At 47.3% G+C, this 24552-nt stretch overlaps 1 protein-coding gene, 2 long non-coding RNA genes and 1 pseudogene across 5 annotated transcripts; 1 reads left to right on the top strand and 3 right to left on the bottom strand.

The window, feature by feature from the left end:
- Window positions 1–5627: 5627 nt before the first annotated feature.
- LOC130387851 (uncharacterized) lies at window positions 5628–7252 on the bottom strand. Its single transcript, XR_008896363.1, has 5 exons — window positions 6913–7252; window positions 6617–6826; window positions 6234–6366; window positions 5937–6089; window positions 5628–5838 (listed from the first exon to the last, which is right to left on the bottom strand). It is a non-coding gene; the product is annotated as an uncharacterized LOC130387851 (long non-coding RNA).
- Window positions 7253–7275: 23 nt separating this feature from the next.
- Window positions 7276–8932, bottom strand: LOC130387850 (uncharacterized). Of its 2 annotated transcripts, XR_008896362.1 has the most exons (6): window positions 8793–8932; window positions 8478–8648; window positions 8188–8363; window positions 7888–8061; window positions 7586–7755; window positions 7276–7497 (listed from the first exon to the last, which is right to left on the bottom strand). It is a non-coding gene; the product is annotated as an uncharacterized LOC130387850 (long non-coding RNA). The 2 variants fall into 2 exon arrangements; XR_008896361.1 differs by having other exon boundaries at window positions 7586–8061.
- Window positions 8933–14035: 5103 nt separating this feature from the next.
- On the bottom strand, window positions 14036–18639 carry LOC130387905 (TOG array regulator of axonemal microtubules protein 1-like; annotated as a pseudogene).
- Window positions 18631–24240, top strand: LOC130386892 (uncharacterized). Of its 2 annotated transcripts, none has more exons than XM_056595752.1 (2): window positions 18631–23189; window positions 23753–24240. In XM_056595752.1, the coding sequence occupies exon 1, from the start codon at window positions 19635–19637 to the stop codon at window positions 21948–21950; it is 2316 nt and encodes a 771-aa protein (XP_056451727.1). In that variant the 5' UTR covers window positions 18631–19634; the 3' UTR covers window positions 21951–23189; window positions 23753–24240. The 2 variants fall into 2 exon arrangements, with proteins under 2 accessions (XP_056451727.1, XP_056451728.1); XM_056595753.1 differs by lacking the exon at window positions 23753–24240 and having other exon boundaries at window positions 18631–22621; window positions 23089–23100.
- Window positions 24241–24552: the final 312 nt, after the last annotated feature.

Below are 24552 nucleotides of genomic sequence, written 5' to 3'. Positions count from 1 at the left end.
CCCATAATACACATTACAAAGCAAACAAAAAAATTGGCTAATGATATGCAATTAATACAGCTATTTCCAATTCAACATTTGAGTAGTGCAACAACACAACAACATTAAAACAACATTTCTCACTTGTATTGAAATTTTGCTTGTCTCTCTTTCAAAGCAGCAAGTGATCAATGACCCTCTCATTAAAATCAGGCATGTTCCTGACTAGTTCCCTCTCCATGGAAAGCATGGCCACAGCATTGAGACGATCCTGTCCCATTGAGTTTCGCAGGAATGTCTTGATTCTCTTTAAGGTCGAGGAACACCTCTCAGCTTCAGCAGTTGTCATGGGAGTGGTTATGAGGATGTTCAACAGAGCCACAGTCTCAGATAGGGTCTCATGGAGGTTGTTCCTCTGTAGAACCTGGTAGAGTGCCAATGCACCACTGCAGCCCTTGAAATCTGAACTCTCGTAGATAAGGGACAGTTCAGTCTTGAGCTTCGCCTTATTCAGCATGGGGTATGCCTTGGCAGTGGTGTTCAGAGCCTCATCAGGGAACATATGGCAGTACTGCTCAAACAGGTCTCCTTGTAGCAGCGTTGCACTCACAAGGTGGCTTGTGAAAGAGAACCTCTCGTTTGCATGGCCCAAGATGGTGTCACAGACCTGTCAAAATAAAGAGAGTATATCACAAATTGGAAGTACACTATGAGTAAAAAACACTGCCGCCATCCATCCTTGAATGCAACTGTAAATACAGAAGGGGTGATTTTTTAACACTAGGTTCCAGAGGCCTTAAAAAGGAGGTCTGCATGATTTTAGAATACAATAAAGTAAGGTATGCAATGAAGTGAAAGTGAGAGAAAAATAGAACAAAAAGAAAATAAACAAACAAAACTACAAAATTATCTACCTCCTTAGACAGCCTCTGCTTGTCTTGCTCTCCCAAGGCCCTCCTTTTTCCTGTAGTTCCTGCTGCTACTTGCTGCTGCTCTGGAGATTGTTGTTTCGTCAGCTTGTATCGCAACGAAGCTGGCCGACTTCACCTCCTCCGTAATGCGTGCCCTAATGACATGCCATGCAGTCGAGCAGCTCATCTTCAGCTGCTAGACTCCCTCAACCTACAACAACATGTTGATGCCCCCACACACTCCAGAGGACACACAATTGACCTGGTCATCTCAAACTCCGCCCCCATCAGCAACCTACAGGTCTATGATCTTGGCGTCTCGGATCACAGAGTTGTGTCAATGGAGCTCCCTTTTCCTTCCTCCCACACCAAACCAAAGCGGCAGATCCACTTCAGGAATGTGAAAAATATCAACATGGATGCCCTGGCCCTGGACCTTCAACATCTCTCCTCTGGCTCAACTGACTCCCTCTCTGTTGCTGACTCAGTGGACTTATACAACCAGTCCCTGAGCAGTCTCCTGGATCTCCACGCCCCCTTAACATCGAGGTCAGTCTCCTTCTCGCGCTCCGCACCCTGGTACACCAGTGAACTACGTACAATGAAGGCTGCTGGGCGTGTCCTTGAGCGGCGACTCAAGGCCTCTGGTCTGACCGTTCACAAACAGGCATACAGGGAACACAGGAGGGCATATGCTGAAGCCCTGAATAATGCACGGTCCAGGTTCTATTCCACAATAATCAACAATAGCCCTGGTAACTCCAAACAGCTCTTTTCAACTGTCCATCACCTTCTCAAACCCCCTTTACCATCCCAATCTGATGACACCACGGAGAGGTGCAACATGCACATCAACTTTTTTAAACAAAAAGTGAATAACATCCGCTCACACCTCTCCATCACTACTGCCCTGCCCCTTCAAACTGCTGACCCACCGATTGACTCTGTCCAGACCCTCTGCTCCTTCTCCAGCATCACAAAGGAAGAGGTGGAGGACGTCATCAGGAAAATGAAGCCATCCACCTGTGCACTAGACCCCTTCCCTACAGCTCTGCTGAAGGCCAACATCTCTGCTGTCTCTCCACTCATCACCAATATCATTAACCACTCCCTCCTCGCCGGCCATATCCCATCTGCATTAAAAACTGCTGTCATCAGACCAACATTAAAAAAACCTACCCTTGATCCAGAAGTCCTCTCCAACTACAGGCCCATCTCAAATCTCCCATTTCTGTCAAAAGTTCTGGAAAAAACAGTTGCAGCACAACTCCAGGATCACCTCATACAACATCACTTGTTTGAAAAATTCCAGTCTGGTTTCCGCTATGGCCACAGTACAGAAACAGCCTTGGTCAGGGTCACAAATGACCTCCTGATGGCAGCAGACACCGGCTCCCCATCTCTCCTCATCCTCCTGGACTTAACAGCTGCTTTTGATACGGTTGACCACAATATTCTCCTTCACCGCCTGCAATACACCATTGGACTATCAGGAAATGTAAAGAACTGGTTCACCTCGTACCTCACTGACAGAACTGAGCACGTTGCCCTGGGCAAAGCAAAATCACACACCAACAACGTCACCTGCGGTGTCCCCCAGGGCTCGGTGTTGGGCCCCACACTGTTCTCACTGTACATGCTCCCCCTGGGTAGTGTCATTAGCAGGCATGGCTTGTCTTACCACTGCTATGCTGATGATACACAGCTCTACATCAGGACAACCCCCACTTCTTCTGCCCCTCTGCCAACATCCACACTGACCACCTGCGTGGAGGAGATAGAGGCGTGGATGAAGCTCAACTTCCTACAACTTAACAGCCATAAAACGGAAGCCATCCTTATTGGCACGCCACATCAGCTCCGCTCCCCCACCATCACCAATATCACCTTCTCTGGCAAAAACATCCCCCTTTCCACATCCGTCACCAACCTCGGTGTTAAAATGGACCCACAACTTAATTTTGACAACCACATCAAACACCTCTGTAAGACAGCTTTATACCACCTCAGGAACATCGCCAAACTCCGCCAATCACTCACCCTGGCTGATGCAGAGAAGCTCGTCCATGCCTTTGTCTCCTCCAGGTTGGACTACTGCAATGCACTCCTCATTGGGATCCCTGGCAAGAGCATCCAGAGGCTCCAATGCATTCAAAACAGTGCTGCCAGGGTCCTGATGAGGGTGCGCAAGCATGACCACATCACCCCCATCCTGAAATCACTGCACTGGCTCCCTGTCTCACTCAGAATTGAGTACACGGTCTCCCTCCTCACCCACCAGTGCCTTCACGGACTTGCCCCCCTCTACCTTCAGGAACTCCTCACCCCCCCAACAAACTCACGTACACTCCGTTCAGGATCCACTCACACCCTCCAAACCCGACATACGAAGCTGTGCACCATGGGTGATCGGGCCTTTTCTGCTGCTGCCCCTAGACTATGGAACGCCCTCCCTGACCACCTGAGGGCTCCACAGACTACAGCTCTTTTTAAACGGAACCTCAAAACTCATCTCTTTAAAAGAGCATTTAGCTAAACTTTCTTTGAGGTTCCCCCTTTTTAATAGTTTTTTGGTATTTTTTTCTCTGAAGCACTTTGAGATTCTTGAATATAAAGTGCATTATAAATACAATTTATTATTATTATTATTATTATTTTGGACCGTCTTGGATGTGCCTTTAAAGATGGTGGCCGTTTTTAAATGCTCCTCAAAAACTTCATCTAGGGATGCAATTAACTGTACCAATCCTCGAAAAATTCCGGGGTTGCTGGATCCCTTGCTCTCGTCTCAGCCTCGCAAGGCCAACTCGAATACACCGCAGAACTTAACACCGTCGGTCAGGCGGCCCAGAATGTGGCGGTTTTTGCTCACCTCATCATTGTGCCGATGCAGTGCTAGCCTGTAGCCATCGTCCAACTGCGTAGCAATGTTGACGCTCCCAAACGCCGACAGTTTTAAGCAGCTGTCCATGTGGATCCTCGATGTTTCATGCTTTTTTATTTTTTCGGACAGATGATGCATATCTGTGAAACCTGTCGTAGTCCAAGGTGTTTCCGTGGTGCAGCCATCAGGGTGGATGAGGACGCAGGGGTAGCAGAAGAGTCCGTTGGCTACCTCGCATCCTGCTAGCCAGATTTTCCTCTCGTACCAGCACCGCGAAAATCCCCTGGTGTACGACTTGCCTCCTTTCTTTGATATTTGTTTTATATTTAAATTTGTAGTTTGAAAAAAAAAGCTTTTACATGAAAGTCAATGAGAGCGCTGGGGGCGATTTCCAGCCAGGCTGAAATCGCCCATAGCGCTCGGTTGGTATGGAACACAACTGCTCAGAGGAAAACAGGCTATCTTAATTTTTTACAAAATGTATTGGTTATCATCATTATCACAAAAAAATATATGCATATTATATATTATAAAAAAAAAATGTTAGGCGTATTATCTTTTTTTTTTTCTTCTTTTTTTTTTTGACTCAAGGAGGGCGGCGCCCTATCACCCTCTATTGGCCGGCCGCCCCTGCTCATACGCATGACGATTAGCCGCGTTGCCCAATCAGCGTTGAGCTTGACCCGACGTCACTGGCAGAGAGTAGTGAGCTTGGACAGAAGCATACGGCCGACATCTTTCTTTATTCTGTGTGGGAATAGTAACATAGTTACGCCATTAAATGCTTTTATGGAAACATTTTTAGCGAGAAATGTGCATTTTACTTTCATAATGTTCGCTCGGTGAATGTGAAGGATGTTTGGTTTGATAGTTATGACGAAGAGGGAACGCTTCGTTCACTTGCATGGACAGAGTCTCTGGTTACTAAGCAACCTCAACGTCTTGGCGGACTATATATCTGCTGATCAACACTACGAATGCTGGAATCACACCAGACACACCATGTGAAGTTATTTAACCCGATTATTGTTATTTATATCCGAGATTATTTAATCCAACCCGATCTAAACTCTATCACCCAAACACGGCGGCGTATGGGTTTCCTACCTCGGACTCCAGCGCAGCCACGGCCGACAACTTTCTTTATTCTGGGTGGAAATAGTAACATAGTTACGCCATTAAATCCGTTTATGGAAACATTTTTAGCGAGAAATGTGCATTTTACTTTCGTAATGTTCGCTCGGTGAATGTGAAGGATGTTTGGTTTGATAGTTATGACGAAGAGGGAACGCTCCGTTCACTTGCATGGACATGGACTCATCTAGGCGCGTTAGGAGCGTATGCCCATTTTTGACACAAAATGGTCAAGCAACATTTTAGCTGCGTTACGCGCGTAAAAATTACGCGAAATACGCGTCTGGTGTGGCGCAGACAGATACTATTGATTTGCTTCCGCGTTATGGGGCCAAGACACGTGGCCTAGTCCGTGACGTACCGCATGCAGAAATATAGAACGCATGCGTGCCCATCCCCCCACTCCGGTCCAACAACAATATAAAATGATACCGTAAGGCACCGCTTCTTTGTCTTTGGATCTTTTGAATAAATGGATCCAGTGTTTCCCACAGAAATTTTGGAGACTATAGGGGGGGGGGGGGCGTGCATGTGCCGGGGGGGGCATTCAACCGGACATGCGCGGTGGTTTGCCTACTAATAGTAAACCAACACTAACAAAGAACTAATTCCTTGGTATTGATTATGGACTTTGTATTTGTTGAGTTGTGGTGCACTATTGTTGCAGCTCACGTTGCATTCAGATGAAATAATAAATGATGGAATTATCTTTAGCCGTTCTTGGCGTATTTATTCATATTACAGATAGCAACCACCCTATTTACAGATATGACACCCTGCGCTAGAACATTTCATTTTTCTTGGCTTTGAGAAAAACAGTTCCAGTGCCCTTTGGTAATTTAAGTCTTCAGGTTCTGGCCCGTTAATAGAGATCCTCAAACAGGCAGCCAGGTGCTCTCCCTGAAGTCTGTTACGGAGGTCTGTTTTGACCTAAAATGGCAAACAACTTGTGATAAAATTATGCATAAAAACAATGGATAAATGTTAATTGAAATTCACATCACTGGTTTTCGTGCAGATGTCCTTACCCTGTTCATTGTGGAAAAGTCTCTTTCACAATTCACGCTTGACACCGGCACAACAAGGGCAATGGCTGCTAAGCGGCTGAGTAATGGGTATATCAGCCCCCATTCGTCGCACTCACTTGCTAGGAGTCTCAGTATGTCAGCCTGGCTCTTGTCCTGAGAGGTCAATAAATGAGAGAGGTCAGTTAACTGTATTTAAATTAAATAATTGTCCTCTGTGGATATGCTCTCTGAAGGACTGATACTCCTGAATGACATTGATCTCATTCTCAGGTAAAAACTTGTTGGCCAGGATCTTACGGTGGGCATTATTCTGCTCATCACTTTGTGAAGTTGCCTGTGGTCCCAACACACTGAAGGCCCCAAGAAGATTCAGATTCTCGAACCTGCACTCCAGGTGATGAATCAGGCCACTGATGTAAGGACTGGCAACCTATCATGAGCAGAGAAGAAAACCAACCAAGACTAAGCCACTCAATACCTCAAATGATAATGGTCAGGTGAAAAAAAACGAAAAAATAAACACTAGTTTTAATCCAGATTTTGATGAGATTTTCCTTGACTAAAGGGGGATTATTCTGTTTTGTTTAAAACCAAAGATCTCCTTCAATCTAAGAACTAATACTAAGCTGTGAAAAGTCTTGTGAAAACTTTTAGTTTTAAGAATTCGTAATTGAATTTACATCTGCCACAAATCTTGACCACTGTTGCTCTCGTGGTACGTCGTCAAGACTTTGTCCTCTCCTGTTCCTCTCCTCCTCATGATGTATGGACTGGGCTCCAAGTCCTGAGGGGTCATCCAGATCTCTATGGAGACAGGATAGGAAAGACCCATGTGGGGGAGAAGTGCCGGCATCCTTGATGCGTCTCAAGGTTTCAATTGTGATGGGAACCTAAAATGAGTGTTGGCATTAGACTACAAATGTAATTGTTTAAGATGTCCCAAGTTTCTTCAACAACTAATAACTATTAACTATACCTGTTCCTTTATGTGCAGGAAGTTCACATTTGCCTTCTGAAAAATCTTGGACAAACGGGCAAGATGTGGCAGTACATCTGCCTGCAGATATAATGATGCCACAAATCTGTAAGTGGCACAAAAGGTGTACAGTCCCTTGGCCACTGGGCATCGTTTCACTTCAACTTCCTCAGCTAATGTGGCAAGCACAGCTGCGAGGTTTCGCTGCAATACCTCAATGGCCTGGTGCTGGGACAGCCATCTTGTATCTTTTACTTGCTGGAAATGATAAACCAATTATCATTAACCAACTTAACTTAAGGTTAAGACATTTAAATGTATATAATTATACACATAAATGATTTGCCTTCAACTTCAAGTCAGCTAGTCCCAGGGTAGTAGCAGCAGTCTTCAGTGCTGCAGTCCGGTTTGCACTGTGTTGGAAGTACAAATACAGGTCCTGGAGGTGGTCTCGGAAAATTGCCATGTATCTGACACCATTGGAAGCATCCCTACAGGCCAGTGCAAGCCGGTGAGCAGCACAAGCAACACCAACAACCTTGGGGAAGCTATCAGTGAGTTGTTTCACAACTCCATTCAAACGCCCTGTGGTGAATAAAATATGTTTTACTAATGAATTCTTCAAAAAACATCAGGGAAAATAATTATACCTGAATAAATAATTATACCTGACCTGTCATAACAGCAGCACCGTCTGTGCCAATTCCATAGAGCTTCTCTGTTGGCATATTCTTATTCATTAGGACCGTTTTAATGGCGGTTACAATAGTGTCAGCCCTCCCATCAGGGACTGAGACAATGTCTAGGAACTGGTTGAAAACCAGTCCCTCATTATCCAGGTATCTGAATTGAACAAAAACAACATTAGGAATAGAACAGATTAGAGATGTGATTATTTCGCACACAGTTGAAAAAGGAAAAAATCAGTCTACATTGGTAACGGGGGTAAATTGTCCTCCAAACATTCGGTCACACCTGACATGCAGGTCAAGCTGGCGAGATGTGGACACATCCGTGCTCATCCACCTCAAGGCTCATGGCCTGGGATGCCCTAATCTCTTGAATAATGGGCTCTTCGATAATCTGTGAAATTATTTCCAGCATCTCATCGATGATTCGATGAGAGCGAAAATTGTTCCTGCGGTCCACCTTTTAAATAAGAACATTTCAAATGCAATATTTACTTAAATATTTACTTGAATTTCCTTCGGGATGAAGTACTATCTTATCTTAAATGCACTAAGTTAAGTTTGGAATGTTTGTAAAGGCATTCACCTTAAGCTTGTCAAAATAATCACACCCCAAAAGTCTGGCTAAACTTAGCAATTTGGGGTAGTTGGTGTGGTGAGCCATCTCATTTTTTATCAGCCAGTAAAGACACTTGAAACCACCAATAATAGCTTCGTGCTCCAAATGTATCACTGGCTCGAAGGTGGACATGATGGAGTATCCTGCATAAAGTGGAACAATTAAATTACTAACACTAGCAATTTAACTGTATAGAAAAATTTATAGAAAAATGTAGGAACTTGGAGTTTATTACGGGAGCAAGGTCAAGACATTACCTGATGCGACTGACTGCTGGGATTTCATGCTCAGTTGGTGGTGTTCAGTACTGATGTGGTGCTCCAGGTAATCCTTCCTGTAATGGAGAGCACCAACCTCCACAAAGGGTCTTTTTGTAGGACCATTCCTTACAGGTGGCTTATGCTGCCTGCAAATACGGCAAAACATTCCTAAAAATAAAACAATAACAATTATAACAATTCCATTGTCCTCATCTCATCCTCGTCATTTTATTTCTCCATATTATTCCGAGCTTATCAAGTTAAAATATTCAAATATTATAAAGAAATAATAATGAGAAATGTTAAGCTTACCATGTGGAGTGGTGTAAAGCCAGGCTTTGAACTGAGGTAACTGCAGCCACTCCGGCTTCCAGCCTGACTTTTTGTGTTTGCCAGCTTAAATATAACACAGAAAATATACATAAACAACTGAAGGAATCGATTACTGCTCCTTTGTCATGAGTTGAACTTACCTGTTTTCCCTCCCTCAAGAGAGACAGTCTCTCCTTCTGCCCCTATGGTACTTGGCCCTGCTGCCCCTGTCTGCATGTCTGTCCCTATGTGTGTTGCTTCCTCTGCCCCTGCCGTTTCTTCAACTACATGAAGAAGCTGTCTTTTCTGGTACAAAGAAATACATAATAACCATTGCAATTACTCAAATTATGTATTTAAAAATGAATACCAATATGACATCCTGACAAAGGCAGCAATTCGTGGCAGTTGATGTTAGGCCTACCTCAGATACTACCTCTTCATTCTGAGGTGAATTAAGATCCCTCTTTTTAAAATACTTCAAAACGCTCATAATCTGAATTAACAAAACAAATGTAGCATCATCAGTTTAGCATCCTTCTGTCGGTGGCTAGCATAAATGCCTCTGGTGATTCTCAAATAATTCGGTTTTACGGTGAACCACATCATTCAAACAACACAGACTTGCATTGGTTACCTGCGCAATGGGTCATCAACTATACAATTAATTAGCACGGGAAAATTCACGAATTTTCATGCAAACCCTTTTTGCCAAAACTACCAGTAGTTGCCCTCTCTCTATGGTATGAGCTAAGCCGTTGAGTGAGTGACGGCTGACTGAGATATGCATTTTCGCGCCATGATGCTCGACTGATATGCATTTTCGCGCCACAATGCTCGACTGCCGCCAGAAATAATTTGAAAGCTGCAACTTCACATTTACACGATTGATTCATTTTAACTCAACACAAGCTGAATAATGTAATATACACTTTCTGCATATTAGAAAAGTGTGCTGGCTTCCATACTGGAAAACGCAACTTTATAATAATAATAATAATAATACATTTAATTTAGAGGCGCCTTTCAAAACACCCAAGGTCACCTTACAGAGCATATATTCATCATACATTTTTAAAAAAAAAAAAACAAGACATTGTGGAAAAAATAAATAAATAAATAAATAAATAAGTAAACATAAGCAATAAGAAATAAATGAGTATGTAGGCTAGTAATGCTCACCAAAAAATCTTGAGCCCACGGTAACAGAGCGTCGTGTACGTGAGAAAATGTAAATCTGCAGCAACAGAAAAACACTTTTATCATGGATGCAATTAATCAATTGTATAAGTTATAGGGCAGCCATAAATGTATTTAACTGTAATGGGCCGCCAGTTTCATGCTGCAGTTTCCTTTACTCATGAACATAATGAGGAAATAAACCAATAACTAGCAATTTAGCTTCCTAGCCGCCGGCAGCCGGCAATGCACTGCAAACGAGCTTGCTAATTGACGGCCAAATATTATTTTCTGATCTCGCTTCCTAGACGAAATTGCACCTGACGTATTTCAGGTGCATGGCCAGCGTAACACACAAAAGTATTACACAAGTTCAGACAAACCTACTCTGTTGCCAGGTTTGACACAAGTTAGTTTCACTAACATGGAAATGCTATGCTGCTTGCTAGTCACATGTAGGCTATCTTAAATGGTGGAGGAAGGTTCGTAATTGCCTCGCATGCTAAAATATTAAATCTATAATTTACTTATTTTTTCTTGAAAAAGCCTTTATCCAGCCATCTAGTAACTCTAACCCCCAAATAAATTCATTACCAGATAGCTATTATTAGTCATGAATACTTACATAGTTGAGATGACTGTGTCTTGACTCGCATGGACAAAATTCTTCCACTGAATGAGCTGAGTCCGTCAGTTGCATTTGCGCGTCATGTATGATTGCGTGGTTATCGCGAGACAGCTGAAAGGCTACATTTACTGGATTTATTCACTTTATCCCAACATGCAGATATACATTCTACACAACAGATGGTCAATCTCCTTTTTTCAGTGTACGCCTATTTAAACACAATGGCGTGGCCTAAATGTCACCTTCTCAATCGTTTCATAGGCTATACATTTGTATAAACCCCCCGTTTACACAATGGGAAAACACATGTTTTCATACGTTTTGCCCTTTCATTTAGGCTACACGAAAACTGAGTTTTTATCATGGGAAACGATCATTTATAAAAACTCCGAAACTCTTTTACGAAAGTTTTTATGTTTGCGTGTGCACTAGGTCAAACAGAGTTCTATGTTCTCAAACAGTATGCATCTAAAAATGCATCACCTCTGTGAGCATCGTATTTTTACAGTTAGTTAACTTACTGATCATGGATGCTGTTAAGGTAGTGCTCATACGTTAATGCAAAATTCCGAATGTCGCGCTCTCTCTATTTTTTAGACAACTCAAGACCCTCTGCAACGTAAGCACACGCACGCTAAACTGATTGGCTTTCATCACGATTCGCCAGACTCATTTAAATAAAGTTCAAGGATTGCCAACTTGGATTCGGCTGCAGAAGGCTATTCGGCACAGTCGCAGGCAGACAGCCGAACTTCGTGCTCTCATGCAATCCCAATGAGAGCGACACGAACTTCGTCTGAGCAAAAAAAAAAAAAAACAACTTCATGGGCACGCAGAGACTATGGCGGCCGAAATTAGACTATGTCGGGGCGCCATAGTCTCGTCAATGTGTGGGAAACACTGATGGATCAATACATGATGAATCACAATGATCGCAAGCAGAGGACCATGAGAGTTATTGAGCAGCAGATGAACCAATCCAAAAATCGGACACGTTAACGGAGCACTGAACGAGGCCCTCTCGGATGCCATTTGTTTCACTACGACTCCTTTCAGCTGCACACCCCTCTTCCCCAGCGAGATAACAGCTAATAAAACGCTTGAGGTGGCGTTTTGAAAAGAAAAAACTAACATTTCTTTAGGACATGGCATGAAGGTAATTATGAGCCTTTGATTGATATCCAGACATTTTTTGCGGAGACACAATCCTGTTCCCCACTTGTATTGGAGTGGACGGAGATATCTACTTCTGGGCCACATGAAATGACGGACCCCCGTCCACAGCCAGCTTAAACAGATGCAATACCAGGCTTGGCCTCTGAGCACTGGTGGATTGCGGAAGTATGCACTGCTCCTGGGGGGCCTGGGGGCCGTCCATTGTCCCTTCCGTGCACCGTGCACCAAGAGTGCTGGCGGAGGCGGTGCTGCAAAACCAAGAGGAAATTACATAATCCATTAATGACCTGAAGGAGCAACTGACCAACATGACAAATGTATTAATTCAAATCAATGAGTCTCTTGAACAGATTGCCTCTTGCGCAAATAAAATGGCAAATAAACCATAAACCGTTGACCAATTGCGCTTTTTTTCCACCTCCAATCCTGCAAAACACAAAATGAAAAATGTTATGTTTCTGTGATAGATTTACCTAAAATCTCTATGATCCTCTGTCTCGTCTGAAGGCCAGTGGCATTAGGGGTTGGTAGGGGCACTGCGTCAGGCATAGGAACGTCTCGTCTGGGGAGTTCCTGCAGAGGGACCCCCTGTCTGATGGCTAAATTGTGTAGCACACAGCAAGCTATGATGATCCTTCACACCTTTTCAGGCAAATACTGCAGTGTCCCCCCCTTGCTGGAAAGGCACAGCCATCGACCTTTCAGCAGGCCTATTTTGCGCTCAACGGTGCTCCTCGTGCGCGCATGGGCCCGGTTATACGCCGGTTATACTTCCTGCTTGGTCCTCGGGTTGGTTACAGGGGTCATTAGCCATGGCTTCAGCGGGTAACCTTGATCACCTAAAGATGATACTTTTTTAAACAACTGTACACAACCCAGCAATAGTATTTTAAACATGTTGTAGCCTAATACTCACCAATGAGCCAGCCATCTTCCACAGCGCCTTCTTGGAGACTCACACCAACAGAGCTGTTCTGCATGATGAAAGAGTCGTGTGTTCCTCCAGGCCACCGCGCAACGTTTAACAAGGATAGATTTGCATCACAAACGATTTGCACGTTGACAGAATGAGACCCCTTTCTGTTAACATAGTTAAATTTGTTAGTTGACGGTGCTTTTGTGGCTATGTGGGTGCAATCTATGGCTCCAATTATGTTTGGGAATCCGGCGATGGCGTGAAAGCCCCGTTTGATTTCGGCTTGTTGGGGATCTCTGTAAGGGAACTGGATGTAGTTTGGGGCCAGGGAAATAATTGCGTCCAACACCGCCGGCACGGTCCTACTCATCGATGGCTGAGAAGTGCCGGATATGTCTCCAACCTCACGCTGAAATGTGCCGGTAGCTAAAAATCCCAGGGTGGAAAGGAGTTGGATATGCACAGGGATTGCGTTTGTGAGTCTCGTGTCTCGAGCCAACATTGGCCCTAAATCACGACACAAATCCAGCAGTACATTCTTTGCGGAGTGGTACCTACTAAGAAGCCACTCTGTGCTCTCTCCAAGCAGATCAGTACAATCTTTGAAGACGCGCTCCCTGCGGAGCGCATGGTTTGCCAAGTCTTCCAATAACGCAAGATAAGCCATTGCACTAGATTTCTCACAGCTGTCTTTTATAAGGTTTGACACCAATTAGGTAATTTGTCTGTTTAAAATTAGACAAAGGAGTAATTGAATGTTTTCTAATTAAAGTAAACATGGGACATCTGTGGATGTCGATTGCTTAATGCAGACGTTGACACTCTTAAATGCTTTGCTTTGCACTTGTAACATCGCTATTCTACCACTAGATTCTGTTCGTACATTTTGGTAAATTCCATACTTTGCGTAGCAATGATCTTACGCCCTCCTTACGCACAAATCTGTGCGTAAGTACGGTTGATCAATGAGGCCCCAGGCTTTGATAACAGGCTTTGAGAGGCTACCTGTTCGGATCGGCTTAGCTCAGGAGGTAGAGCAGTTGTATTGTAATAGGTTGCTAGTTCGATCCCCAGCTCCTCCTAGCGAGTGTTGACAGGTTCCGGAGCAAGTCACTTAACCCTAACTGCTCCCGACGAGCTGGCGGTCACCTTGCATGGTTGACTCTGCCGTCGGTGTGTCAATGTGTGTATTATCCGATGTAAGTCGCTTTGGATAAAATGCCCTAATTGTAATGGAAAATTGTACCTGTTAAAGTGCAACACAAGCTACCTGTAAAAGTGCAAAGAGAGCAGTGAGTCTTCTCGTTCCCGTCCTTAGGTCATTTTTTATTCAGGACATGGTTCTCAGCATCTGGTTGAGGTCCTGCCGACGCTCGGGGGCTGGGAGGCGGCGCTCTGCCGCAGGCCGGGCCCCATCTGATGGTGGAGTGCTCGGCACAGGCTGGTGGTCGCCCGGTGCACGCTGCCGCTGGACGGGCCCAGCAGGCCCCACAGCAGGGGCAGCGCCTTCTGCTCCACCAGCTGGGGCCGGCGGGGGTACAGCTCCATCACCAGCTCTGGGGGGGGGGGAGGAGGAGACGGCGGGAAAGGGGGAGGGGAGGAGAAAGAGGAAGAGAAGGAGGAGGAAACCAAGGAAGAGAAAAAATAATGGGAGACGGGAGGAGACAGAGGAGAGGAGGCGGCAGAGCAGAGCGGATCAGATGCCTCTTGATTGGCCACACAATGGTATACGTATGTTTGGTGCTGATCATTGCAAAAAACAAAACAAAAACATATTAGCCATTAACAAACCTGCAACCTTCTCGATCAGATCCACCTTTGCTTGGCCGTTAAGAACCCGTGCCTTGAAGCAGAACGGCTCCAGGAGGAGGCTGTTGTCTGGAGAGGGGCAAGGGAAGAACACATGAGTAACAAGGACAACGCCGTGGTCAGACCGGACCGTGTTCTGGATAGCTCCCCACCGGGCCCTCACCGAGGTTCAGCACCAGCTCGCAGAGGGCCCCTGTGGCGGCCGAGTACACGGCGCGGTTCTTGGAGTTGAGGTGGTTGTCCACGATGGCGGGCACCAGGTGGTTGAGCACCCCGGACAGGTCGTCCTTCAGCAGGCGCACCATCCCCTGCAGGGCCTCCAGGGCGTACAGGTTCACCTTACGGTTGGACTCCAGCAGGCGGTCTCTGAAGAGGTCAAACACCTGGGGGAGCGGGGAGAAACGGGGAACAGGTGAACAAAAAGGGGACAGGAGGGAGTCCAACCAGGAGAGGGGATAAGGGCGAGTGTGAGGTAGCGGGCGTTTACGAGCGGTGGGGGGTTTTACGGACCGGGAACAGGCTGCGGATGACCATGCTGGGGTTGTGCTGGCAGTCGGCCACCAGCTGGTCGAGGCCTTTGATGCGCTCCCTGAAGTCCTTGGACTCCAGCAGAGCGGTGAGCTGCCTGATGTACTCAGCCTTGTCTTCGATGATGGGCCCCTGAGGTTTGGAGCTGTACTTGCTGTTGGGCTCCCTGGAGGGTACCACAAAATATAATGTCATGAAACTGCATACATACTTGCTACATATATATATATATGATCTTGGAAATAAGATAAAAGATATTCTTAAAGTTTGCTTCAAGTTGAGAAAACGAACGAATGCATAATTAATATAGGAGCGACATTGCAAACAAAAGCCATCATGTGTGCTCTGGAACACGACCCCGAGAGAGGAGCTGACCTCATAGCATAAGTTAGGCTTTTACTTTCACCAACATATTTCCAAGGTGGCTGTCATGTGTCTGGGAGGAGTCTCACCTGGGGGTGGTGGTGGCGGTGTTGGTGGGGGTGGCAGTGGTGGTGGTCGGGCTGGGGGCTATGGTCTGTTTGGGGAGCTTCCTTTGGAGCGTCGAGGCCCTGGCGGTGCCACTGCCGGGAAGCGAGGCTGGGGTCTGGGGCGTCTCACCCAGACCCTGACCCTGACCCTGACACAACAAACACAACAACAACAACGTTCACCAGACCCGTCACCAAGCGGTAGGGTGGGGCAAGAGGGCGGGGCCTTCCGTACCTTTGCCTTGAGTCCACTGACCGCCTTGCGGGCGGCGGAAAGGTCCTTGGTGGGGATGTTCTTCTCCAGCAGGCTATCAAAGTCCCGGTGGGAGGACAGGTACAGCAACATCCGGCGGCCAAAGGACCTGAAGGGGGAGGAGTGAGACCGGCACGTCACATGCCAAAGCCTTCAGCCAACACAGGAAGCCACCGGGGGCTCTACGTGCCTGGGTTCCGGGGAGGAGTCCAGGGCCAGCTTGACCACGGCCGGGAGGATTCTGTCCGTCACGTCCTTCCCTCCGGACAGCAGGCGGGCCATGCCCGCCCTCTCCAGCAGGTCGGCCAGGTGCTGGGCGGCGCACTTCCTCACCGCCGCGCTCAGGTGGTTGCAGACGCACACAGGCTCAACATGAAGGACGCACACAAAGAGACACAAACCACAGAAGTACACAACGGATGGAGATAAGGAAACATCGGCTAGACCTCTGGAGTATCCTACCTACCAGTCCAAAGCAGATTAAGGATGTTAGAAACGTTTCCTTTGACACTCAAGTCCTGTTTAAATGTCTATTTTTTCTGTTGTGCGTTTGCATCTGCCGCTGATTCTTTGTACTTTATATAAATCACAGATTTGATCTTGCAATACCGTTACTGTGGTAGATATACTAGAAAACATAACAAGGCGCAATACAGTGTGTTTGTGTCCGCGTTGTGCGTGTGCGTGCAGCCCCCTGACCTCAAACCCCCGTCCAGGAAGGCGTTGATGCAGCGTGCCGGCGTGCAGTGCCGCACCATGTGGCCCAGCGCTGCGTCCACTTCCTCCCGGATGAAGGCGTTGCTCTCGGCCACCTTGTGTAGCAGCGCCCTGGCCGTGGTGTCCACCTTCTTGTCCATGGCCCGCTGCAGGTGGCAGTACAGGACGCCCAGCGTGCACACGGCTACGCGGGACACGCCCGAACGCAGGTTCTTCACCTGAGAACCAGACACACACGTGGTAGACACCACTCACTCTGTAAAGGTTCTTTGAGTGTCTTGGAAAGCGTTATATGAATGAAGGCGTTACATTATAGTACGTTTCACACTCCTCGCTTCATTCAAGGCTGTTTTTTGCTAACATTGTTCATGTCGAATCAACCACTCGTTCTATGGTGTAGAATTGATGGGGATGGTTTTACACACAGCAAGGTATATAGACTAAGCTGTAGACAGGATTGAGTCAGTTTTACACTTGCAGACAGTGACGGACTGTCCACACCCAGCCGCCCGCCCACTCACACGCCCACCCACAGTGACAGACGCTGGTCTCCATGTTACGTGGTAGAGAGAGAGAGAGCACCAGGGAGCAGGCCCAGAGAGGGGGAGCTACCTCTTGAACGAGGGCGAGGCAGACGTTGCGGAGCCTGGGGAGCAGCGTGTCCACGTGGTTCTGGGCCAGACTGCGCAGCACCGTGAGCCCTTCCATCTTCTCCTGCCTGCGTTCAGAACCACAGCAGGTCAGTCAGATGAAACACAAGTTCGGATTGCTTCGACTAATTCTGTGTGTGTGTGTGTGTGTGTGTGGGAAAATTCTGAGTGTGTGGTGTGTGTGCGTCTCACCAGTTCTCTGAGCTGATGAGTGAGGCTCTGTGTCATGGCCAGCTCAGGTTTGGGGAAGGGGTGGGGCCCGGGTGGGTCTCGCTGGGGGCCGCTGAGGGAGCCCTGGGAGCCCTCATCTGCACACACACACGTTTGAAAAATAAACGCCGGTCTCAATTAGACACCGGCGCCTTGCCAGGGTCGCGTGACAACATCACAGACGTATTTTAGAGCATTACCAACTTTCGCCAATAGATGGCATCAGTTCACCAAAAGGAAAATCCAATGGAATTAAAGGCCTGTTCCATATGGACACCTGTCCCAAACACAAGCCGCTTGAGTTCAGGGATTGAAACAAATAAAAGCCTGGGCTAATAATTAAAGTTTTCTGGTATGCAGGCTCAATCCTATAAAAAAAGAAGAGTTACTTTGGATTGATTTATTTGTGTAAGAGATGCCATTCTTACCTCTGCTATCCAACAGCTTCTCCTCCAGCTCGGGCTCAGCGGTCAGCCTCTGGTCGGGGAAACAGCGGCCCCCGTTCATCTGCCTCTTCCCAGAGGGCCCGGCCTCTTCCCCTGCCTGGTGGGGGGACGGGCCCCGGAGCTTCTCCCGGGGGATCCTGCCGTTCCTCAGACGCTCCTGCACAGGGGGAAACGGGCTCAACGCGTACTTACCTCTGCCCGCCACGCCTTCAGGAACGTCAGAGGCCGGCGGGCTGCCTGGGGCCTGGGACCTCTGGCCGTTGGCGAACTGGGAGCGCTCCGTCCCAGAGAGGTCCGCCTCGGCGCCTCCGAGCGCCCGGCAGCGGGCGGAGGCAGCGGCGTTCCAGGAAGAGGGGGCGGAGCTCAGCGGGGCGTCCCACAGATCCACTGTGAAGGACACTGTTTAAAAGTACACGTTAAGCATACTTTAAAGCAACAAATATACTTGGAATAACTTTTGTATGCTTCAATTATATTTGTACTACAATAAAGTGTACTACTTGTTCACCTGGGGGTCTATGTGGGGGCTCGGCCTCAGTAGGGCGGAGGACGATCCTGTCGTTGGCGCCAGCGGCTGGGGCAGCCAACCGGGGCAGCCTAGCCCCACGATGGTGGTCAGGGTCAGCCACTTCTAATGAGGGGAAATTAAGTACACTTTGATAAAACATTTTAATAGTGTAGTACATGTGACGGTTCCCTGTATGTTGTGTCTTCCATTTGTTTCTAGGACTGGGGAGCAGAGACCTAGGCCTACTTAATTGGTCATTAGGAGTGATATGCGTGCACCTGGGCCCGGGTGCCAACGCCCTATAAGAGTCTGCTTCCCCAGTCCTTCCCTCTCGGTTCTTTTCAGCTCCATAGCCATGCACACCTTTCAACACTTATGTTAAAACAACACACCCCTATAATCCACTCATGCATACACACTCCACACTACGGACTTACTGACTTCCACATCCCATACTTTTATTATAATGTGAGCACTTGGATTGGATTGGTTTGATTAAAATACTTATTTTGATTGGGAAACTGTTGTCTCCCGTGTTTTTGTTGTGTAGCCTGGCGCCCCTAGGCCAGGTGCGTAACAAAGTGGGGGCTCGTCCAATAAATTGTTTGTACAGTGAGTTTGGAGCGTCGATTTAGTCTCCCTCCTGTATTGGATTTGTGAATGGAGTGACGTTAGTTGGGAATCTTTCCGGGAGGTTCCGTCGTTCCATTGTTTGGTCAACAGTCCGGTGAGTAGACAAAGCAATGTTACAGGCTTGTTTTTCAGACTTTGGGGAGATGCAGTTAATTGTTATGAGTTGAATTAATCTGTTTAAATTTGAGTTAATTTGATTAGGTTTGGTTATTTCAGTACAGTACGGTAGCTGTTTGGTTCATTTTGTGCGGTTGGAGACTTGTTTATTTCTGGTAGTTGTGCAGCTAAGTAAACGTCATTTGGGACGCCAACAGTTGCCTGGCTGGTTGTTTATTTTTATTATTTTTTTTTTTGTATTTGTTTGATACGAGTGTCCCTGGTAGGTGCGCTTAGCTGCCTGGGTAAAATAGCTCGTTGGTTTAGGCCGGGGGGTGGCTAGGTGCGTCAGGTGCGGCAGTAGCGAGAAGTTCGTACTGAATATCTCGACTCGGGGGCACGGCTAAGGGGGGCATGCGGGTCGCCAGTTATTGGTTGCCTTTCCTCCCCTTTGGTATGAGCTAGGCCTTTGCGGTGGCCTTCAGTGCGTAGAAATCCTCCGCAACCGGCACACGAAGAGGGTGGAGTTAGCTGGGGTTTATATAGGCTAGGGGGACACTTGTATTGTATTTAGTTTGTTTGGTTTGCCAGCTAGGAGGCTCTTAAAGCGCACAATACCCAGGATGGTGTCAGTGGATGACGTTGTTCAGTCTCCCTCGGTGGAGCTCTTAAATCAATGCACCAAAGACCAATTGCTGAACGTTGCAGATCGTTTTGGGTTGAAAATTGAAGCTAGTGATAGAAGGTTAAAGGAGACATTGTTGGAAGTTTTGAAAAGAGAGCTATGTGGTATAGCGGTTTCAACTGAGGAACGGGATAAGAAAGAGGAGGCGTCTCTTTCTCCCGCAGTAGGTGCCGCAATGGAGGTGCCTTCACCAGCAGCTATGTCAGGGTTGACGTTCGACCAACAAAAAGAATTAATCATTTTGCAAGCGAAATTACAAACTGATCGGGAACAACTTAGGCTAGATAGTGAGTATGCTATTGAAAAAATGAAACAGCAGACAGAACTGGCTAAGTTGCAGGTAGAGCAAAATAGACTGGACTTGATAGGGGATGGCAAGATTTCAGCGGCTGCACAAGTGTTTTCAGAACCTGCAGAACGGTCTGCAGGGGGGTTTGACATTAGTGGCAATCTACGTCTGGTGCCCAAGTTTTCCGAACGTGATCCTGAGGCATTCTTTGCCATGTTTGAGAGGGTGGCAGATGTGCGTAAATGGCCTGACTCGGCGCGCACATTGATGCTGCAGTGCGTCTTAACAGGCAGGGCGCAAGAGGTTTTTTCGGCTATGAATGCGGCTGACAGTCAAGAGTATGCCCGTGTTAAGGCGGTGGTACTGAAGTCATATGAGCTCGTTCCTGAGGCGTATAGGCAGCGGTTTCGATTTTGGAAGAAACATGACAGACAAAGTCATTTGGAATTTGCACGTGATTTGACGACGAGCTTTAACCGCTGGTGTAACGCCTCGGAGGTGGAAGATTTCGAAGGCTTACAAGATTTGATGATTTTGGAGCAGTTCAAAGATTCTGTTCCAGCTCGTGTGGCAACATATATCAGTGAGCAGAAAGCACGCAACGCAGCAGATGCGGCGGCGCTCGCAGATGACTTTGTTTTAACGCACCGTGGAGAGTTTAGAGCGGGCGGTGGCAATTATGTTGCTGCCAGTGAGTCGCATGGCCGATTTAATAAACCTCTGCCTGTCGATTCCAGAGCTAACGCCAACAACAGTAGGGATGATGTGCGTGACTCGGGGAAGGTTTGCCATCACTGTAACAAATGGGGGCACTGGAAAAAAGATTGCTTCTTGTTAAATTCCCCTAAGGCGGGTCATTGGGAACCAAAAGGGGTTGCTACGGCAGCTCCAGTTCGTCCGGTGTCCACTTGTGTTACACCTACTTTCGGTTCAAATGAGGATACATCGGTTGTAGCTCTGAATTCTTACCGTCCATTTATCATGCAGGGGACTGTGTCTTTGGTGCAAGGTGGGGAAGAAGTACCGGTAACTATTTTGAGGGACACTGGGGCTTTTGATTCATTCATTCAAGCTGGTATTCTACCTTTGACTAATGTTTCTGACACTGGTGATAAGGTTCCTATCCGGGGCTTAGACATGAATATTTTGTTGGTTCCCTTGCATAATGTTGTCCTAAAATGTGAACTGTTCCAGGGAGAAGCAAAGCTCGCTGTGCGCCCAGCACTGCCTATTCCGGGTGTGACGCTGATCCTGGGCAACGACCTGGTGGGTGCTAAGGTCTGGGCTGGGGTCCCGCCGCTGCCGGCAGTGGTGACCTCTGTTCCCTTGGTAACGGAGGAAGCTGATGAATGTGAACATGACTTCCCAGAGGTTTTTACAGCGTGTACGGTGACCCGTGCAATGGCTAAGTTAAAAGAGAAATCTCATTTAAATGATTCAATTAAGGCAAAAGTATCTGAAAAGTTTTCGATACCTCTTTCTGATTTTCCATTGTCCATAACCCGTTCAGATCTGGTTGCGGAACAGCAGGCTGATGCCTATCTGAAGGAGATATTTCCATTGGTACGGCCAGAGGAGGAGCTGTTTGACAGTGCTTGTGGGTATTTTCTGAAGGACTCATTGTTGGTGAGAAAATGGCTGTCACATAAAGGAAGGTTTGTGGGTGAACCAGTGTTCCAAATTGTGTTGCCAGAGAAACTTCGCCAGTCAGTGTTAAAAGTAGCGCATAATGAATCTGGACATGCTGGTGTGAGAAAAACTTATGATAGACTACTTAGGCATTTCTTTTGGCCTCGTATGAGGAGAGATGTGTCAGCATTTGTCAAAACTTGTCATACATGCCAGTTAACTGACAAACCTAATCAAAAGTTGAGGTCCGGTCTCCGTTGGTCCTTTTTGCCTCCGTCTGTCTTGCACCCCTTAAAGTGCTTCCGTGGTACCGGTTGCTGGGGTGGAGGCCTGTGACAGTGGGCAGGCGGCCATTGGAGTAGAGGTTGGGTATGATAGAGAGTAGATGGTATATATTTATCTAATGTTAAATGGGTTGCCGGTGATCCCTTTGGGACTCCGTCTTTATGGGGGGGGGTGTGACGGTTCCCTGTATGTTGTGTCTTCCATTTGTTTCTAGGACTGGGGAGCAGAGACCTAGGCCTACTTAATTGGTCATTAGGAGTGATTGGCGTGCACCTGGGCCCGGGTGCCAACGCCCTATAAGAGTCTGCTTCCCCAGTCCTTCCCTCTCGGTTCTTTTCAGCTCCATAGCCATGCACACCTTTCAACACTTATGTTAAAACAACACACCCCTATAATCCACTCATGCATACACACTCCACACTACGGACTTACTGACTTCCACATCCCATACTTTTATTATAATGTGAGCACTTGGATTGGATTGGTTTGATTAAAATACTTATTTTGATTGGGAAACTGTTGTCTCCCGTGTTTTTGTTGTGTAGCCTGGCGCCCCTAGGCCAGGTGCGTAACAAAGTGGGGGCTCGTCCAATAAATTGTTTGTACAGTGAGTTTGGAGCGTCGATTTAGTCTCCCTCCTGTATTGGATTTGTGAATGGAGTGACGTTAGTTGGGAATCTTTCCGGGAGGTTCCGTCGTTCCATTGTTTGGTCAACAGTCCGGTGAGTAGACAAAGCAATGTTACAGGCTTGTTTTTCAGACTTTGGGGAGATGCAGTTAATTGTTATGAGTTGAATTAATCTGTTTAAATTTGAGTTAATTTGATTAGGTTTGGTTATTTCAGTACAGTACGGTAGCTGTTTGGTTCATTTTGTGCGGTTGGAGACTTGTTTATTTCTGGTAGTTGTGCAGCTAAGTAAACGTCATTTGGGACGCCAACAGTTGCCTGGCTGGTTGTTTATTTTTATTATTATTTTTTTTGTATTTGTTTGATACGAGTGTCCCTGGTAGGTGCGCTTAGCTGCCTGGGTAAAATAGCTTGTTGGTTTAGGCCGGGGGGTGGCTAGGTGCGTCAGGTGCGGCAGTAGCGAGAAGTTCGTACTGAATATCTCGACTCGGGGGCACGGCTAAGGGGGGCATGCGGGTCGCCAGTTATTGGTTGCCTTTCCTCCCCTTTGGTATGAGCTAGGCCTTTGCGGTGGGAGCAGCGTGTCCACGTGGTTCTGGGCCAGACTGCGCAGCACCGTGAGCCCTTCCATCTTCTCCTGCCTGCGTTCAGAACCACAGCAGGTCAGTCAGATGAAACACAAGTTCGGATTGCTTCGACTAATTCTGTGTGTGTGTGTGTGTGTGTGTGGGAAAATTCTGAGTGTGTGGTGTGTGTGCGTCTCACCAGTTCTCTGAGCTGATGAGTGAGGCTCTGTGTCATGGCCAGCTCAGGTTTGGGGAAGGGGTGGGGCCCGGGTGGGTCTCGCTGGGGGCCGCTGAGGGAGCCCTGGGAGCCCTCATCTGCACACACACACGTTTGAAAAATAAACGCCGGTCTCAATTAGACACCGGCGCCTTGCCAGGGTCGCGTGACAACATCACAGACGTATTTTAGAGCATTACCAACTTTCGCCAATAGATGGCATCAGTTCACCAAAAGGAAAATCCAATGGAATTAAAGGCCTGTTCCATATGGACACCTGTCCCAAACACAAGCCGCTTGAGTTCAGGGATTGAAACAAATAAAAGCCTGGGCTAATAATTAAAGTTTTCTGGTATGCAGGCTCAATCCTATAAAAAAAGAAGTTACTTTGGATTGATTTATTTGTGTAAGAGATGCCATTCTTACCTCTGCTATCCAACAGCTTCTCCTCCAGCTCGGGCTCAGCGGTCAGCCTCTGGTCGGGGAAACAGCGGCCCCCGTTCATCTGCCTCTTCCCAGAGGGCCCGGCCTCTTCCCCTGCCTGGTGGGGGGACGGGCCCCGGAGCTTCTCCCGGGGGATCCTGCCGTTCCTCAGACGCTCCTGCACAGGGGGAAACGGGCTCAACGCGTACTTACCTCTGCCCGCCACGCCTTCAGGAACGTCAGAGGCCGGCGGGCTGCCTGGGGCCTGGGACCTCTGGCCGTTGGCGAACTGGGAGCGCTCCGTCCCAGAGAGGTCCGCCTCGGCGCCTCCGAGCGCCCGGCAGCGGGCGGAGGCAGCGGCGTTCCAGGAAGAGGGGGCGGAGCTCAGCGGGGCGTCCCACAGATCCACTGTGAAGGACACTGTTTAAAAGTACACGTTAAGCATACTTTAAAGCAACAAATATACTTGGAATAACTTTTGTATGCTTCAATTATATTTGTACTACAATAAAGTGTACTACTTGTTCACCTGGGGGTCTATGTGGGGGATCGGCCTCAGTAGGGCGGAGGACGATCCTGTCGTTGGCGCCAGCGGCTGGGGCAGCCAACCGGGGCAGCCTAGCCCCACGATGGTGGTCAGGGTCAGCCACTTCTAATGAGGGGAAATTAAGTACACTTTGATAAAACATTTTAATAGTGTAGTACACAGGACTTGAAAATAAGTGTACTTACATAAGTACACTAAATGACCACCTATTTGCAATTTTTCTAAGGCACTCTAATACAATTTGAGATTAACTTTCTGCAAGTATACTAAAA

This window comes from Gadus chalcogrammus, chromosome 8 (genome assembly GCF_026213295.1).
Source record: "Gadus chalcogrammus isolate NIFS_2021 chromosome 8, NIFS_Gcha_1.0, whole genome shotgun sequence".
In the NCBI taxonomy this organism is placed as follows: Eukaryota; Metazoa; Chordata; class Actinopteri; order Gadiformes; family Gadidae; genus Gadus; species Gadus chalcogrammus.
Note: the sequence above shows the minus strand (reverse complement) of the source record. Positions and strands in the feature narration are given on the sequence as shown.